General features: G+C 26.5%; 2 protein-coding genes across 5 annotated transcripts in view; one reads left to right on the top strand and one right to left on the bottom strand.

Annotated features, from left to right (window-relative positions):
• On the top strand, nucleotides 1-5,420 carry LOC126894614 (TGF-beta-activated kinase 1 and MAP3K7-binding protein 2). Of its 3 annotated transcripts, none has more exons than XM_050665747.1 (8): nucleotides 2-187; nucleotides 1,852-1,978; nucleotides 2,057-2,657; nucleotides 2,985-3,124; nucleotides 3,280-3,367; nucleotides 4,903-4,968; nucleotides 5,035-5,226; nucleotides 5,358-5,420. In XM_050665747.1, the coding sequence occupies exons 2-7, from the start codon at nucleotides 1,889-1,891 to the stop codon at nucleotides 5,205-5,207; spliced, it is 1,158 nt and encodes a 385-aa protein (XP_050521704.1). In that variant the 5' UTR covers nucleotides 2-187; nucleotides 1,852-1,888; the 3' UTR covers nucleotides 5,208-5,226; nucleotides 5,358-5,420. The 3 variants fall into 3 exon arrangements, with proteins under 3 accessions (XP_050521705.1, XP_050521704.1, XP_050521703.1); XM_050665746.1 differs by having other exon boundaries at nucleotides 6-187; nucleotides 1,852-1,999; XM_050665748.1 differs by lacking the exons at nucleotides 4,903-4,968; nucleotides 5,035-5,226; nucleotides 5,358-5,420 and adding an exon at nucleotides 3,443-3,768 and having other exon boundaries at nucleotides 1-187; nucleotides 1,852-1,999.
• Nucleotides 2,806-17,670, bottom strand: part of LOC126894611 (zinc finger BED domain-containing protein 5-like) — an 18,953-nt gene continuing 4,088 nt past the window's right edge. Inside the window, exons 2-3 of one of the 2 annotated variants that reach the window (XR_007701460.1) lie at nucleotides 11,703-11,894; nucleotides 2,806-2,950 (exon numbers count right to left, since the gene is read on the bottom strand). Coding sequence is in view for 1 of the 2 variants with exons in the window: in XM_050665737.1 (XP_050521694.1) it covers nucleotides 12,500-14,344 (1,845 nt within the window). In the remaining variant the exon portion in view is untranslated. Of the gene's footprint in view, nucleotides 2,951-11,702; nucleotides 14,429-17,670 lie in introns of those variants that run through there. The other variant, XM_050665737.1, reaches the window with a different exon arrangement.

Consider the following 17,670-nt stretch of genomic DNA (forward strand, 5'->3'; position numbering starts at 1 on the left):
TATCTTTTATGCACTATTTAAATTACTGTAACTTTTTAATTTCTCAATTAATTAAGTATATATATAATAGTTCATATCAATCATTACATATTACTATGTATTAAATCTCTTGATAATACTTGTATCAAAAATATATAATAGAAAAAATTAATCACGAATAGTCTTAAAATTCCAATTGTAATGTTATGTAAGTACATATTATGCAATAATTATACTAATAAACTGGAATTTTATACATATAGATAATGAAGTTTTAGATTTGTAATTATTTGCATCAATTATTATAAACAACAAAATTTCCTTGGGGCAAGTATCCAAATAATTTCTAAAATAAAATTCTATCGACTTAAAGATTTGAATTCATAGAAACTAACTTTTACAGAACCTTCCATAACACTTCTTTTTAAAATAATCTAAAAATGTGTTTGCTGTCCTACAGAATTCCCTCTTATATTAGTCTACCATATATTTTGATGAACAAGTGAAAGCTATAATTTTTGCAACATTTATAAGGATGACTTAAGAAAGAAATTTTAAGAAGAATGAAAAATTGCAATAATAGCATTTTATAAATTATTGATTTATTAATAATTTAAAATTTCTTTTTTTTAATTTTTCCAAAAAATGAATTTCTTATCTTTTTCGCCAATGTTAATACTTAGGAAATTATAATTTTCTACATAGATCTAAAAACATGTATACAATTTTTTAAGCAATAACTAGATTTTATTTATTAGATAGAAATATTTCCAACAATTTCTAGATTCTAATATAATCTCTAATACTATTAAAAAATGAACTCTAATTTCCCTCCAAAATTAAAAAATTAAATTGTGTTTAAATGTTGCAAAGTTAATTCTTTTTTTTTTTTTACATAGAAGTATAATTAAACGATGTTTCATTGAACAATACTTTAATAAGCAAAATTATTTTTCCATTTCTCATAAAACACTGAATAAAAATACAGCGATTGGCTTATCATAAACTACTTGATTACTCTCAATAAATATAATATTGGGAAAAAAAGGTTTGGTTCTTTTAGTATCGTATATTTCATGATTTTCAGCTATTAATTACTTTTAAAAACTTTGTAATGTAACCTTTATAAGAGTGTCAACTTAATTTTTTCAAATGGCAGAGTACATTGTTAACTAGCTGATTTAATAAATAATGATGTAATTAAGAAAATGTATGGTCAATAACAACTTTTGGACAAGTATTTCATTAACAATTTTAAGTAATTAAAGGTGATGAATGGGTACTGATATTTTTATCACTAGTAATTTCCCTGTCTTACTCCAAACTAGGTATAAAAATGAGAATAACATCCAATATACTGGTTCAAAAGTTGTTATCGCCCAATCATTTTCTTAATTAGATCATTATTTATTAAATAAACTAGTTAATTATTGTTGTTGCCATTTGATAAATTGAAGTTGACATCCCTATATGTTAAAAAGTATGATTTTTAAAAGTAATTTAAAGTTGAAAAATGTATAATATGTGTAACTAAAAAAACATTTTTTTCCAAAATTGTATTATTTTCAAGAGTAATCGAGTGGTTTATGTTAAACCAATCACTTTGTATATAAAAACAATAACAGTCATAGACATGAACTATAAAATTTAGGGAATACTTCAAAATTATTATTTTTCAGTATATGATTTCATTATGACTACCATTTCAAGACCAAAATTTTATTTTTAGGAATTTTGATTTATAAAATAATTATTAATAATATATATTAATTTATTTAATTAGTAATTAACTACTATATAAATAATTTAATAGTTATTATTTATTAAATAAAAAGTTCTACCAGAAATGTATAATATATTATTTTGTTATAGTAAGACCATTCGAAATGAAATTGAGTTTTTTTTAATAATGTCTGATCATCGAAAACTGTCAAGAATCACAATAATGCAAATGTTTCATGAACTTAAACAACAATTTCCAACTGTTCCAGATGAAGTAGTAAATGAATGCATTGTTAAAGTAAAATTTGTAAATACTGTTTTATTATTTGCTATAATATTTTACTTTTTCCCTTAGAATTCAGTTAATCGTGAGGCCTGTATAGCAAATTTAACTATAATTCAAAAAAATTATGTGCAACAAATGTATCCATCAGATATTGTTGATAAAATGGCAATTAGACCAAAATCATTGGAAATGCTATTAGACAACCATTCTTTAACTAATTTTTCAAATATAGATTTTAACACTAAAAATTGTCAATCTCCATCAATATCAGCACCAGCTACTCCTTCGCAACCAATCAATTGTGAACAAAGACATAAATCAAGTTTATCATTAGATTCTGTATCTTTAGTTGATATTCAATGTAGACCTTTTACGTCTGTCAGTTTAACTCTAAGAAAACCTTTTAAAGAACAACCTTTACCTCCTTTGGATCTGATTGCTAGTAGTAGATCAGAACTTACTTATACTGCTTGTTCATATGATCCATCTAATGATCCTAATAATTGTTATCAATCAAGATTACATATTAGTATTGACCCTGAAGGTGAAACAACTGTTACAACTTCAAGAATTATGATTTCGCCTACAGCTATTACATCTACTAATCGAACAACTGATACTCATCTTCCTGGAATAATTCACACTGATAACATTTCACCTAGAACTAAATGTAATACTATATTTAATTTATAATAGTGATTGTCAAACCGTTTGATTTTCAAAACAAACTTGGAGTGTTCGGTTTAGTTTGTAAATCAAACATAAAATTAAAAAATCAAACCTAACTTTTGAAAAATTAATATAATTAAATATGCTGAATTTGTTAAATTGTGATATAAAAATTATTTTACCTTAAAATTAATGTTTGGTTCGGGTTTGACTGAAAAATTGAAAGTTCGGTTCAGGTTCTGTTTAGCTCCAAAAATTAGGGTTTGTAACACCACTAATTTATGATCTAAAATACTATAATATTTTATTACTATATTGTTTTCTTTAGTGACAATAACTGCTCAAATAGAAAGAAAACAAAAACTGGCATCTGAATTAATTATTGAAAAAGAAAAATTAGAGATTATCAAAAAGAGTATAGCTTCATTAGAGGCAAATGTTTCTAATAAACACTCAAAATTAAAAAAGGTTTGAATTATTAATTGATATTATAGTTAAATATTAATTTTTAATACCTAATAAATTTGAAAAATAGTATTTTTAAAATTTAAACCTAAATAATTAAAAAAATCTTCAGAATAATACTACTTAATATATATCTACTATATTTTATATATGTTAAGGTTGAGCAATTAAGAAATGATGTGGAAATTCTAAAATTGGAATGTAATAGACTAACTTTAAAAGTTAATGAAGCAAAAGATAATACAGGTAAGATAAATATTTTTTTCTGGTACTATAACTTAAATTTAAAAAGGAAAATTAAAAATACATGTTTCTATATAGGAGAGTCATAAAGATATATCAAATAATAAGTCAATAACAATTTTATCAAGTATTTATCAAATTATAAGCATTTTAATACATTGAGTGTGTGTGAGTATAGTGTACATTAGAGCTTTGCATGGACATTAATTTTGAGGCCAACAATGCAGAAGATTATGCCCAACTCTTTGACCAGTTTACAAATTTTTGTCTCTTCCAGGCCCGGTCTATCAACTATATATTTTTAGCCCTTGACTCATTAGATTTTTTACCTAGCCTTGACCATCAGATTTTTACATTATATTATAATAATAACTATCCGAATAAACTGTAAATGTCCAGGTATTTAATAACAAAATAATCATAAGGTATTATTGCTAAAAATATAATTTTATCATAACAAATATTTTAAAATACCTAAAAAATTGTGTTAATAAGAATCGCACGAGTCCATTGTTCTTATTTTTTTTTGTATTGAGTTAGGATACTTTTGTATTTTTATAATTTTTGAATCTATTGGGATTTAGCATCTTTTAAACACCAAGGAATCTGATGTTGCTTAATTAATTATTCATCAATCACTTAGTAGCTTATTAGTCTGACAGTCTAAATTTTTATATCCACTCAGACTATCTTTTTTTAAGCTCAGTCAAACCTTGACCAATATAAATTCTATAGTCGTCCAAGGCTGGTTCCTTGGACAATTTTATTACAGACCTGGCTCATCTTTAGTCTAAAGCCTGACCACCGCAGCCAATGCAGAACTCTGGTATACATATACTCCGCCCAAATTACATAACCATTCTATATATTAAAATTCTTGTCAATTGTTAAGTATTTGTCCTAAAATTGTTATAGATCCATTAGAAATATTTGTAAAAAAAAAAGGCTAAAAAATTTAAAGAATATATATATATTTATTTATTTTTTTTTTTAATGATAAATTATATAAAATATGTTTTGAACATAGTCTATTAAAGCAATAATTATTTTCAAAAAATTTTGATAAATTGATAATTGGATCAAAAGTTATTGATCTTGTCATATTTTGTTCTTATGTATTTTTTTTTTTTCAAGTAATTAATATTAATAATTTGTTTTTAGAGTTATTCAAGATAATGTCTGAAATATTTCTAATTAAATTACTAAACTTCTACATTACTCTTAATTACTTTTATTAATACAAAAGAAAATTCTCTTTAAAATTTCCAAAAATAGTTTTTTAACATCCTCTCTACTAAGACATTGAATAATTGTGTAAGAAAGGATGAAAAAGACTATACAGCAGTATAATCTTATACTGTTATAGTCTTATAACAGTACATAATTGAAGGTTGGTACCTGTGTACTAAGGCACATTCTCCCAATTGAGCTAAACAATCCACTAATTTCTTTTGGTTTAGTAAAGTAAAAAGTAGTTCATAATGTAATTAATTATGCTCATTATGTTTTGAAGTATACAATTATTTTTTCATGTAAAGCTGAATTATTTGAAACAAATGAACAAATTTCTATGGAAAAAAATATATCTGTTGATGAATACCAAGGTAAAAAATATTATTTTATGTCATAATGTATAATTGATTTATTAATTTTTTTTTTTTTTAATTTAGAAAGACAAAATTGGGTTTGTCCTATGTGTACATTCCAGAATCATCCAATATTACCAAGATGTGAGCAGTGTGATATGGCTCGTTTTGATTTAGGTACAACATCAGTTGTGAACAACGTTATACCATTGTGTGCCAAATTAACCTCAAATTTAACCACCCAATGCTTAACATAATTTGACGCAGTGTGTTTTGGTGAGTTTGCTAAGCTAACAAAATTTTAACACAAATATTAAAAAAAATATCAATAAGTTAAATTAATAAATTATTTCCTAGTTAATTTTTAAGATAATTTTAATATTTTTGTATATTTTATTCAAATTTAGGTAAGCCTAAAACAAACTCAAAAAATATACATGTACAAATTACTCATTGTAGAGATCACCAAAGTATGTTGACAACTATACTTGATATTTTAATGTAATTTTACCATATTATATATTATAGGTTTTTTTTTTCAGAAAATACCACAAGTTTATATTGAAAAATGTTTGTTGTATTTGATTCTTTTATTGTTAATCACATTTCATTTTTTATTTGACACTATGTATCATGAAATCATGTGATAATATTATAAAATTATTTTTACTTAGATAATAAACATAAATTCAAGCTGGTTAATTAACAATGAAATAAATGAGTACAATTTTTATCTACAATGTGAAGGTCAGATAATATTTTACTTGACTGTTTTTTTATCCAATCACCATTAATTCCTAACTTCCCCTAAACCATTTTTGCTCAGCACACTCCCATTTTTAAAAATAGAATAATTCATTCAAAATTTCATCTATTAAGTACATTAAGTTTCTATATTTTTCAAAAATGGCTTAGACATATCTATTTCTTCAGATATTTTTTGAAAAATCCAATCATTTTATTACTTTTAAAAAGTATTTATTATTAAAAATTGCATATAATTATTTTTTTAAGATTATGAAATCCTGCATTGTTTAAACTTATTATAAATAAAAAGGATTTAATACTAACCAGCAGTTCCTTGTCAGGTTTGATCACAGAAAAATATATAATATTTTATTTTTATGTATTATTTAATTTTTAAATATCTAATTAATTAATATAGAGTATCTTTGCAAAAAAACGGTAGCACAGTGGGGTCGAGGCACAGTGTGGACGAGGCATAGATGGGACAAGTATAGATGATATCTGACAGTGATTAAAATCACTATCATAAGAAACGCTTCGATGCAAATCTGTAGATAGTGTTTCCTTTAGAGAAATTGGTGAAATATTTTAAAAGCAACATGAACTCTTATTTCTTTAATTATATCCTGATTAGTAGTTCTTTGATTTTAAAATATAATATATGAATAAATACTAATTATAGTTTTTAAATTTAGTATGAAATTGTGAGGCCAGCTATGATGTATGGTTCATAGTGTTGGGCGGTTGATAAGAAAGTAGAGCAGAGAATAAGTGTAGCAGAGATGAGAATGCTTAGTTGGATGAGTGGAGTGACTAGAGAAGATAGGATAAGGAACGAGCATATAAGAGGAAGTATAGGTGTTGCGTCAATCGTGGATAAGATGACAGAAAATAGACTTAGATTGTTTAGTCATGGTATGAGGAAAGAAGAATCGAAAGCTGTAAGAACAGTTATAGAAATGAATGTTGAAGGAAGAAGAGATAGAGGAAGACCAAAAAAGAGATGGAGGGATGCTATTGAATGCGATTTGAGGACAGCTGATGTGAGCGTAGAAGATGTGGGAGATCGTGTCAAGTGGAAGCTTAGGATAAGGGTGGCCGACCCCAAGTAGTTGGGATTAAGGCAAAGAAAAAGAAAAATATTACCAGATATTCCGGTGGCAATTGACATAATATGATTGTTATTTCGGAATGTACAATTTAGCGTTTAGTTGGGTTTAAATAATATAGCGTCAAATCAATTACCTACTCTATCGGTTGTATCTCAATATACACTACACTTTAATGATACAATAAATAAATAAACTCACACATACACACATATGCATTTATAACATTGTGTCTAATGTAAGTATAACATGATAAAAAGTAACCGTAAAATGAAAAAAATGGAATATAAATTTTATTACTCATATTAAATGTAATGTAACTCGAAAAATATTTGTTTAAATGAAAAAATATAAGATTATATTTTTATTTATAATTGTCTTTTAAACAACTTTTGTGCGAAACTTTTTTTTGTAAGTTAAATATTTTTTTTTGAGAAAATTAAGAAAGCTCATATTTTTGAACTTTTGCGAGGATTTAAAAAAAAAGCTCAATTCCAATCTTGAGGACTATTAGTATGTCATTATACATATTTTAATTCAACTTTTAAAAAAACAAAATTTTTTCCGCAATTTTTCCTTTGTTGACAGGCCTAGATGTCAATTTTAAACTTGTAATTGAGCTAAAAGTTATGGTAATATATTCAATTTATTTTACTATAAACTTTCATAAATCTTTATCAAAAATTTTTCATCAACTTTAAAGAACCAAAAAAATAGGTTAAAATTGAAAATTTGGACTGATTATTTTTAACATATTAAAAATCAAATCAGTAATAATTTGAAAACAAATTTTTTTTTCTTTTAATTATTATTTTATATATATAATTAGTAATAATATAAAAAATTAGAAGTGATAGAAATAGTCTACTTGCAGATTTGAAAACAACGCGAAAATTTGATTTAGAAAAGTATATTTTTGCTTCTGATGAAAGTTCCTTGTAGTCCAGTGCATTTTTTTATAGTAACAAACAGTTTTTATTGAAAATTATTGTATCAAGCCCTTTAAATTTTTATACACGTAAAAGTAAAGCAAAATATAACTTCTTTATTATTTTTATAATTTCTCCGTTTAAATTACAATATTAAATATCAATTTCATACTAAATTTAATAATTATAATTAGTATATATTCAAATATTATATTTTAAAATCAAAGAACTACTAATCATGATATAATTAAAGAAATAAGAGTTGATGTTGCTTTTGGAATAATCCACCAATTGCCTAATTAAAACAAAAAAAAAAAAAGTTTGTTGGGAATTTTTTCTGCTATTCTGCAAAATTACTCCTTCGTTGACTAGAATGAATCATTAAATAGAAAATTTTATGAGAATTAAAACAATGTTATTTTTAAGATTAATATGCAGTCAGAAAGTTTTATAATTATTATTTATTGTAAATTTATCAGAAAAACTCATTATTTTTTGCATTTTTATCGTAATAGAACACTTAAATAGAAATCATAGTAATCATTTCTAAGTAATTTTTGATATTTAAAAAGATTCTACTATTGAAATATCCAGAACTGAATTAATTTTAATGATTTACTTTAACTAAAAAAAAAAAAGTTAATATTTTGAATCCCTCTTGTGGGCAGGTAAAGGGTTAGATTTATAAAAAAAACCAAATGATAGATAAAGACATGCATCTAAATAAAAAAAAATATACTGATTTGGTCATTTTTGATAAAGTTATAACAATTAACAAAGTTATAAGTTTTATACACTGGACTACAAGGAACTTCCATCAGAAACAAAAATATACTATTCTAAATCAACTTTTCGCGATGTTTTAAAATGTGCAATTAGACTTTTTCTATAACTTCTAAGTTTTAATATTATTAAAAAATAGTTTTTACATATAAAAAAAAATAATTAAGAACAAAAAAAATTGTTTTAAATTAATACTGATTTGATATAATATTTAATATTAATTTGATTATTAATAAGTTAAAAATAAGGAAAATGACATATTTAACCTATTTTGTTAATCGTTTAAAGTTGATTGTTGTAAATGTTTATAATAAAAAAAAAAAATTTATTTTACCATAACTTTTAGCTCAATTGGTAAGTTTGACATTGACATAATTAAATAGAAAATTTTATGACAATTAAAAAAATTGTATCGTTAAGATCAATATGCAGTCAGAAAGTTTTATAATTACTATTTATTGTAAATTTATCAGAAAAGCTCAATATTTTTTTGCATTTTTATGGTAATAGATAACTTAAATAGAAGTAATAGTAATAATTTCCTAGGAACTTTTGTTGTTTGTTGAAAAGATTCTATAATTGAAATATTGAGAACTTAATTAATTTTAATGATTTACTTTAACTAAATGTACCAATCAAAACAAAGTTGTTAAAAAGATTTACTCAATTGAGTGTATTATAAAATTTGATTATATTTGTAAAAATCAATTGTTAATTCAGGAGAAAAAACAATCATTTTTTTTAGAAATGATTTATATAGCAACATGTTACAAAAAAAAATTGTAATATTATAGTCTAGTAGTAGCACACACAAATAGAGTAAAAAAATTATTAAATTACAAAGTAAAATGATTTAATTTTGTAGTTGAAACCTATCATATCAAACTTCATTCGTTAATAAATATTTTGAAAACATTAGAAATTAATGATTTTAATTGTCTTTATGGAGACGATGTAATAACTAACTGTTTAATTGATAAATTAGAATTTTTTTTTCAATTTTTGAGAGTAATATCTTCAACTAGATACGAATTGTAGTAATTTGACGTATTGTTGAAAAAAGTAGGTCAAGTTAGAGCAGAGAAAATAAATGATAGTCACAAAAAAATATCTTCTCGGCTTTGCATCGAAGCGAAAACTTAAAATATAGTAAAATAATTTTAATACGAATAAGAAATTTCTTCTTGCAAGGGGCGACTAAAGTGATGGGATCCTTGATCTTTATTGAAGTTATTGAATCTAAATGTGATAAAAATCAAACGAGTTAAAATTTATACTAACTTAAAAAGAATTAAGAAAAAATGCAAAAAATTCATTGCCATATGCGGGTTGGAACCTCGTACCCCAAGCGTGTAAAACATAAATTTTACCAACTCGGCAACCGTACGTTGCTTCCGGCGGTTGAAAAATTGGCTATTTAAGCTAGTTCAAATTTCAAAGTTATTTTTCTCGACTTAAAAGAAACAAACATATTTAAATAAGTTTAACTATCTATACTATATCAATTTTAATTTATATAATATTTATGAAAATCTGTACTCCCCTTGTCAGGTATTTTAAAATAAAATAAAATACAAAACCCAGAATTTTAACACAAAAATAGCATATTTTTGCATACGGTAGTCATTTTTACCATGAAGACAAATCCAGAGGTCAAATTTTTTTTTTTCACATTAAAGTATATTACATAAGCTTTAATTTAAGATATATTTAAAAGTGTCAGTATTTCCGGAATACTTTCAAAAATTAAATTGAAAATATCGTAGTAACAATACGCATGTTTAAAGTTTTGACCCCCCTTGTTAAAGGGGTATGATCCGATTTACAAAAAAAGCGTGCCAGATGAAAGGGGTATATCAATATTTATTATAAAAAAATAATAATATAGATCCATACATTTTTCCAAAAGTTATATAAAATATAAATTAAATAATATAACATATAAAATCGAGATTTTTTTCACGGAAATCGTACGTTTTTCTTTAACTTTGATGTCCGTTTTCACCACGAAGACAAGTCCAGAGGTCAAATTTTTTTTTTTCAAATTAAAGTATATTACATAAGCTTTAATTTAAGATATATATAAAAGTGTCAGTCTTTCCGGAACATTTTCAAAAGTTAAGTTGAAAAAGTTCTACTTTCTATACGCATTTTAAAAGGTTTGCACCCCCCCTGTATAAAGGGAAATGGTCCGATTTTAAAAAAAAGTATGTCGAATGAAAGAAGTATATATAAAGTATTTATCATTAAAGAATAAAGTTGATTCATGCATTTTTTAAAAAGTTATAGCAACATAATGTTAAAAAATGTAAAATATAATATCAAGAATTTTTTCACAAAAATAGCATATTTTTGCATACGGTAGTCATTTTCACCATGAAGACAAGTCCAGAGGTCAAATTTTTTTTTTTCAAATTAAAGTATATTACATTAGCTTTAATTTAAGGTATATATAAAATTGTCAGTCTTTCCGGAACATTTTCAAAAGTTAAGTTGAAAAAGTTAATTTTTTGTAAAAAAGTTACCATTTTGAAACCCCATCCTTTGGGCTGTTAAAGGGTCAAATGTTCACAAAAATATATAAAATGATAGGTAATTATCTAAGGTATCTATAAAAAAAAAAATTATATTGATTCGGTCATTTTTAAAAAAGTTATGGCAATTTTAAGTAAAAAAAATTGAAAAAATATCGAAAATTAGCGATTTTTAAATTTGTAATTTTTTGGGGGATTTCCCCCGTTTACGGGGAACGAGGGAATTTTTTTCAATTTTTGAGGGTAATGTCTTCGACTAGATACGATTTGTGATCTTTTGACATATTGTTCATCAAAATCGGTCCAGCGAGAGCTGAGATTGAGCGTTCACAGACACAAAAAAAAAAATAAAAAAAAAAAAAAAAAAAAAAAAAAACACATCATAGTAAAATTAATACCTTCTCAGCTTCGCATCGAAGCTAAAAAAAAAAAAACACATCATAGTAAAATTAATACCTTCTCAGCTTCGCATCGAAGCTAAAAATTTATTTTTGATATATTATAAAATATAAAAAAATACCAAAGCTTTTTTGTTATTAAACTATATAATTATATAATTAAACCACTTGAGTAATCACTTGATATTTTATATTTTTATTTTAAAATATAACTTTAACAAAAAATAATACTAAAATAAAATAGTAAAATACCTTTGACATTAACTGATAATCCTGGGACATTTTATAAAGCTGCTATTACTTAGAATATTTGATACACAAGTTTTTTTGTTTTCTTAATATAATATTGCAAGAGTACCACAACTAGGTATTCATACTAATTATAGTATTTGTAGCATATTTTATAATGTCTGTGCATTATAAGTTTGTGGCAATTCCTGCAATCTATATAAAGATATTAAATTTGTTAATAGCTCTTTTTAATTTTTGTAAAATACAATCGTAACTTATTAATTCCTGCCTTTACACCAATTATTATAAAATTAATTCAAACTGATAACAATTTAAATTAATGTACTCTAGCAAATTAATTCGAAACAATTTTTTAGCTTCAATGTTATTTTGAAATTTTTTTCCCTTTTATTTGAAATACATTTTAAGTTAAAGTTTATGCTAAGTATAAGCTATAAGTTACTGTAAGACACCTGGTTTTCTAGGTGTAAATAGGTCCCAAAGTTAAACAAAAAATATTGTTTTGGTATAAAAAATCACCATTTATTGTGTTGTTATAATTTCCTACTTCAATTTTTTTTTTTTTTTTGTAATTTAATAATTTAAAAACAAACAATATAGTTCTTTAGAGCAGGGCTTCCCAAACTTTTTTTTGCTGTGCCGCCCTTGGGGATGGGCCATTTTTTTGCGACGCCCCCAGTGATGAAAACTGCCTACCATGCCTAGTTGTAGTTCTAGACAAGTAACAAGTTATCAGAAAAAACTCCGAATACATTTTATATTTTTTTATTAATAACAAAATAAAAACATAGCCGAAACTAATGGGACGGATGTGCTTGCTTTTCTGAGCATAGCTTTTCAAAACGGGGCTCAAGATTGGAAATAGCTACTCGCATTTCTTTCTCGACATTAATTTTCGATCTGTACTTATTTTTAATTACTGCAACTGCAGAAAAGCCTGTTTCGCACAAGTACGATGTCGCAAAGGGTAGCAGAACCTTCAATGCCGCAGTGCTGATGGCACGATATTCATGAGAAACTGAGCTCCAGAATTCGAGCAGTTTGTCTTTGTCGTATTGGAGCTTAAGACTGGAGTCACAGGACAGTTCAATCAGTTGTTCTTCCTCCGCTGTGGAAAGTGTTGATGGTGGTGTCGACTGAAAAGGGTTCCTAACCCAGTCATATTGCTCCAGATTTTCAGGAAAATATTTGGCAAAATGTTCATTTAATGATGACAAGTGCTGTGTAAATATTATTTTTATGGAGGGATCGAGGGTCTCTATCGATTTTTCATGTAGAATGCCTTGTAAAGCAGGGAAACAGTCAGTATTTACTTGACCTTCTTCTAATTTTCTCTTCCATAACAGCAACTTCTTTCGAAATCCAGTAATTTTATCTGCCAGTTGCAGTATGTGAGTATTGTTTCCCTGCAAGGACTTATTAAGCTCATTTAATTTTTGAAAAATGTCGCAGAGATATGCCAATTTTATTAGAAAATCAGTATTAATAAAACTTTGTGCATCATTGTGTGATTCGGTCTGTAGATAAGTGTAAAACTCATTTCGTAGTTCGTGCACACGTGCGAGTACATTGCCTTTGGACAACCAGCGAGAGTTGCAATAATAAATTAAAGAGGTGTGCTGGGCACCCAATTCTTCACAAAGCTTATGAAAAAACCTTGCTTTCACAGGTCGTGTTTTAATGTAGTTCACCACTTTGATAACTATGTCCATCACAGCACTTAATTCAGGTGAAATGTTCTTTGCAGCCAAGGCCTCTCTGTGTATGACGCAATGTGTCCATTTTACATTTGGAGCCTTGGTTTTGATGAGAGCTTGTAGTCCTCCATACTGTCCAGACATCGCTCGAGCACCATCCGTACACACACCCACACAGTTCTCCCATTTAATATTATTTTCGGCCATGTAAGAATCCAAAATCTTAAATAGATCAATAGCCTTACCACTATCATATATTTTTCTGCAAAATAACAAATCCTCACATACATTTATTTCTTGTATGTACCGCACGTAACATATCAATTGAGCATCGTCATTACTATCGGTCGCCTCATCCAGTTGAATGGCAAATGAACATGAAAGTTTTTCCACAATTTGCTCATTAATATCTTCTGCCATGTCATGAATACGGCGGCTAATAGTATTGTTTGAAAGCGGTATATTTTTTATTTCTTTAGCCGCCGATTCTCCAATCATCACTGACACCATATCAACCGCAGCAGGTAAAATCAGTTCCTCAGCAATCGTGTGAGGTTTCTTACACTTGGCGACACGGTGAGCTACCTTGTAGGAGGCGAGCAATGCTTTGGAAGGAACTGACGCTCTTGAAAGCAAAGCCGTGGACTGATGTTTCAGGTCTCGCAATTTTCTAACAAAAAAGTCTTTCGGCTTACCTTGCAAATGACTGTGAGTTGTTTCCAAATGACGTTTTAGTTTATTAGGAAGCATACTTTCAGCTGCCAACACTTTATGACAAACAACACATTGAGGAAGTTCTTCATTTCCTTTAGTAATGTATGTAAACCCAAAATCTAAATATTGGTCGTCATATTTTCTATATTTCTTTCGTTTATCTGTTGTTTCTTTACTGCTTTCTCCTGAGCTTTCATTTCGTTTTCTATCTCTCTGAATATAATTATCCATAATGATAGGTACTCAATATCAAACGTCCGCGTGCGTAATTAAACAAAACAAAACCTCGACTGAACGAACGACATGAACGCACGGGGAATGGAGAACGGGCGGGGGATGTCAACGGCCAGCCCCGCGCGCCGAACGTCGACACCGACAGACTACGCGCGGCGCTCACTGGAGATGGTCGCGTCGATACAAACTACCAAATGCGGTTCGCCTCGCGACGCCCTTGGGTTAGTGCCGCGACGCCCCAGGGCGTCGCGACGCACAGTTAGGGAAGCCCTGCTTTAGAGGAAGGGAGTAAGTACCCAAATTAACCCCCTTTTACAAACAAATTATAGTAAGGGTTTAAATGTTAGTTATAAATATTCTCTGGGAGAATTTTTGCAATTTTTAATGTCAATCCAATATCTATATAAATTGTAAAAGGGCTGATCTTCCCAATAAAAAAATTTTTAACTACCAATGGATTATGATAAATTGAGATAACAAAATACAACATAAATCTTTTAAAAGCCTCTTAAAATAATAATTATGTAAAAAAATCCGTTTTGTTATTTTCAACTTCATTTTATTCTCGATTTATTAATTATTAAATACTTTTTTTTTAATTCAACCTTATTCTTTATAAAGGTTTCAACTTCATTTTTTTTAAAAAGCAATATACATATTTAACTAGCTTAAAAAATAAAAAATGATCTAATTAAGAGAAGGACTGTCAATAACAGCATTTAGACCAGTATTTCGGAAGTTATTAACAATTTAAAGTAATAACTGAAGGTGAAGAGTGATGCTATTTTTATAACTAAACATTTCCTAGTCGTACTTTTTCTCTCACGTTAATATAAATAAGATAATAATTTCCAAAGTACTGATCCAAAAGTTGTTATCGATGGTAATTTTCATAATATCATTATCTATTAAATAAGCTAATTAATTAGAGTTGTTGCCGTTTGATAAGTTAAAGTTTATCTTGTATAAGGGATGAATATAATAGAAATTTATTGACAATTGAAATAAAAAAAATATTAATGTTATTTATATTTTTCGATTAATTAAGCGGTTTATGATTAGTGAATCATTCTGTGTATATTTATAATTATGTTTTGTAGTACTATAATTGGTGTCAAAATTATTTCTTCGTCAATAAATTTTAACCAGCATTTTAATTGCCTAAAGGTAAGTACTATGTAAATTTTAAAAATATTCGTTCAGTCACTTTTGTGTGATAAGATGATTAAGTAGGCTATTTTCAACAAACCATGCGTATTCAAGATCGTAAAACGATACAAAAAATAATTTTATTAAAACATTTTAGCTTCGATGCGAAGCGGAAAATTTTACTATGATGTGTTTTTTTTTTTTTTTTTTCTGTTGCCACTTTTTCTCAGCTCTCACTGGACCAATTTCTTTCAAAAATNTTTTTTTTTATGTCTGTTGCCACTTTTTCTCAGCTCTCACTGGACCAATTTCTTTCAAAAATACGTCAAAAGATCACAAATCGTATCTAGTTGAAGACATTACCCTTAAAAATTTAAAAACATTCCCTCGTTCCCCGCAAATGGGAGAAATATCCAAAAAAATTACAAATTTAAAAATAGGTAAATTTTGTCATTTTTTTCACTTCTATTTCTTAAAACTTCCATAACTTTTTCAAAAATCAACAAATCAACATAATTTTTTTTAAAACTAAAACCTTAGATATTTTCCTTTCATTTCATATAATTTTTTTTAAAATTTAACACAACCTGCTCATGGGGGTGGATTTAAAATTGCAACATTTTTACAAAAACTAATTTTTGAAAATGTTCCGGAAATACTGCGTCCTTTAAACATATATCAAATTAAAGCTTATTTTATGTACTATAAAATAAAAAAAAAAATTTGTCCCGACACTTTATCTTCTACATTTAAACGGCTGCCTGCCGTAGTTAAAAAAACACTATTTTTGTGTTAAAATTTTCGATTTTAAATTTTCAACTTAAAAATGCTATAACTTTTTGAAAAATGTATGTATCAGCACAATTTTTTTTTTATAAATACATTATAAGTATATATTTCATTTGACATACTTTTTATTAAAATTGGACAATTTCCCCTTATATAGGGGGCGTTCAAAACTTAAAATATTGTAAAAAACATAGATCTTTTTCAACTGAACTTTTGAAAATGTTCCGGAAATACTGCGTCCTTTAAACATATATCAAATCAAAGGTTATGTTATATACTATCAAATAAAAAAAAAATTTGTCCCGACGAACTATCTTCTATGCGCAAATCGCTACCATATTCAAAAATATGCTATTTTAACAATTTTTTTTTTTTTAATTAAACACTATCTACAGATTTGCATCGAAGCGTTTTTTATGATAGTGATTTTAATCACTGTCAGATATCATCTATACTGGACCCAACTATGCCACGACCCCACTGTGCCGCCACCCCACTGTGCTTAATGTTTTTTATTGTTATTTTTTTACCTTCAAATTTTGCTATTAAAATACTACAAAATTAAAAAAATCAAAATTTCGATTTAAAAAAAATTTAAAATTCATAAATTTAAAAATGAAACTGAAGTACTATTTAATATGAGAAAAACAGTGCTAGTTTCACAGTGATAGCTTATTGGGATGTGAAGTTACAGGCTTTAGAACGTAAGTTGTTTTTTCATGTTTTTAATTATAAAAACTGTGCTATATGATAAAAAAAAAAATATTATTTTTATGATTTCACGTGGAATGACTCAATATAGAATACAAAATAATATGATAAGGGTAGGTAATTTTTCTACGCGAGTTGCATCCCGAAGTCTTCATGCTAATATTGACTAATATCCCGAGATTCTTTATAGTGTGAAGATCTTAAAATAATAATATCTTTATTACGGAAATAACTTCATTTACAATTTATATATAAATAAATATGACAACAGTTGAGAACACGTAACAATCAAATCACAAATTAATACAAGTAAATATATATCATAGATTATAAATTATTAATTTTTATTATTCAATGTATAATGATCTAAATTTATCAATATTACTACAAACGAAAAAATCCGCACCAACCCTATTACCCGCCAACATTCAAACATTATTGGGAGAACATTCTAATATTTTTTTTTTTTTAATATTTTTTACGTAGAATAAATCTTTAATTCGGGTGCTAATTTTAGGTATTTTAAATTGTAAACGCTCAAGAAGGAATGAGCAATCAATGTCACCATTAATAAGTTTATATAAAAAGACTAAATTTTGGCAGTTCCTTCTATAATGTAAAGTATTAATATTAAAAACCCTAAATTAATAATTCTGGTTCCATCGCAACCAGAA

The sequence above is a fragment of the Daktulosphaira vitifoliae genome, unplaced genomic scaffold, assembly GCF_025091365.1.
Source record: "Daktulosphaira vitifoliae isolate Bord-2020 unplaced genomic scaffold, ASM2509136v1 Scaffold_1, whole genome shotgun sequence".
Classification (NCBI taxonomy): Eukaryota; Metazoa; Arthropoda; class Insecta; order Hemiptera; family Phylloxeridae; genus Daktulosphaira; species Daktulosphaira vitifoliae.